The sequence below is a fragment of the Helobdella robusta genome (genome assembly GCF_000326865.2).
Source record: "Helobdella robusta unplaced genomic scaffold HELROscaffold_2646, whole genome shotgun sequence".
Lineage (NCBI taxonomy): Eukaryota > Metazoa > Annelida > Clitellata > Rhynchobdellida > Glossiphoniidae > Helobdella > Helobdella robusta.
In genome coordinates this window covers 1-1419 of record NW_008704371.1, presented here as the reverse complement: position 1 = coordinate 1419, position 1419 = coordinate 1, and the positions used below count along the sequence as shown (strand labels likewise).

General features: G+C 34.9%; 1 protein-coding gene across 1 annotated transcript; it reads left to right on the top strand.

Moving 5' to 3' along the window:
- Positions 1 to 69: 69 nt before the first annotated feature.
- Positions 70 to 606, top strand: HELRODRAFT_184719 (hypothetical protein; the record flags this gene model as incomplete). Its single annotated transcript, XM_009020144.1, has 1 exon — positions 70 to 606. One exon carries the CDS (start codon positions 70 to 72, stop codon positions 604 to 606), a length of 537 nt encoding a protein of 178 aa, XP_009018392.1.
- Between the last annotated feature and the right edge of the window lie 813 nt (positions 607 to 1419).

Below are 1419 nucleotides of genomic sequence, written 5' to 3'. Positions count from 1 at the left end.
ACACACACAAACACAGGCACGCATACTATCAACTTTCAAACAAAATTTCAAACAGCTAAACGTACCAAAATGGCCACATCGTCTACTGCAAACGCGACAGCCACAGCTAGCAAATCAGCTCTCCCGCCTACACCAGCTGCAAGGCGTAACTACGCTAAAAGCGGTGGTAGTGGTAGCGGCAGTGGTAGCCGTGTTGAAAGTGGTAATGGTAGTCGCGATGATGACGTCATTCTTACTGGTGACGCGAAAAGCAGTAGTGGTAGTCGAAATGGTGACGTCGGTGTTAATGGTGCAGCCGTTGATGGTAGTAAGAATGGTAGCGACAGAAATATTAGTGGTACTGGTGGTGGCAGGAGTGGCGATTATGCCGCTGGTGGTGGTGTTAATGGCTCGCCGGCGCTCAGTAAAACATCTGTGAGTATGTTTGATGATGATGATGATGAAGATGATGATGACGATGATGATGTTGATGATGATGTTGATGAAGATGATGACGATGATGATGAAGATGATGATGTTGATGATGATGTTGATGATGATGTTGATGATGATGTTGATGAAGATGATCACGATGATGGTGAAGATATTGTAGATGTTAAAAAATAATTTTTTTGCCAAAAATTAACAGAGTCATAAAAGCCAAAGATCCCACTCTTCTGACGGTATATATATATATATATATATATATATATATATATATATAGAGAGAGAGAGGAGAGAGAGAGAGAGATGTGCCTGTGTGACTTGTATGTGTGCTATATAATAATCGTTATGGTTCGATTTTTACTACTAAGGAATAATTAAATGATATGAATGGTAATGAAAATTTAAGATAAAAATAGTATTATAAATAATATTATAAATAATGATTTTGATTTTGATTTTGATTATTCACTTTTTTTCTCTTTCTAAAGTTCCCTTGACCTACGATCGAACTCTTGAAGGCGACAACCAAGATTTATTGGTGGGATTATTATTATTTTTTTTATTATTATTATTATTTAATTACAATTTATTATTATTATCGTTAGTCATAGTAAAATCAACAGTAAAGCTAGAAGTTGTAGTAGTTGTGGCAGCAGCAGCATCAGTAGTAGTAGTAGTAGTAGTAGTAATAGTAGTAGTAGTAGTAGTAGTAGTAGTAGTAGTAATAGTAGTAGTAGTAATAGTATTAGCAGTAGTAGTAATAGTAGCAGTAGTAGTAGTATTACTAATATTACATCTGTCTGCCAATTTTACATCTGTGGCAGCAGCAGCAGCTTGATTACCTATAAAACCACTATTGACAATTTATAAAATCGTTATTGTTGTGTTTCGTTGTTTTGATGAGTTGTAACACAAACTAAATAGAAAACAATAAGCGAAATGTACGTATACTAATTTATTACGTAAAATAAATATAACGTTCTATAACCAAAC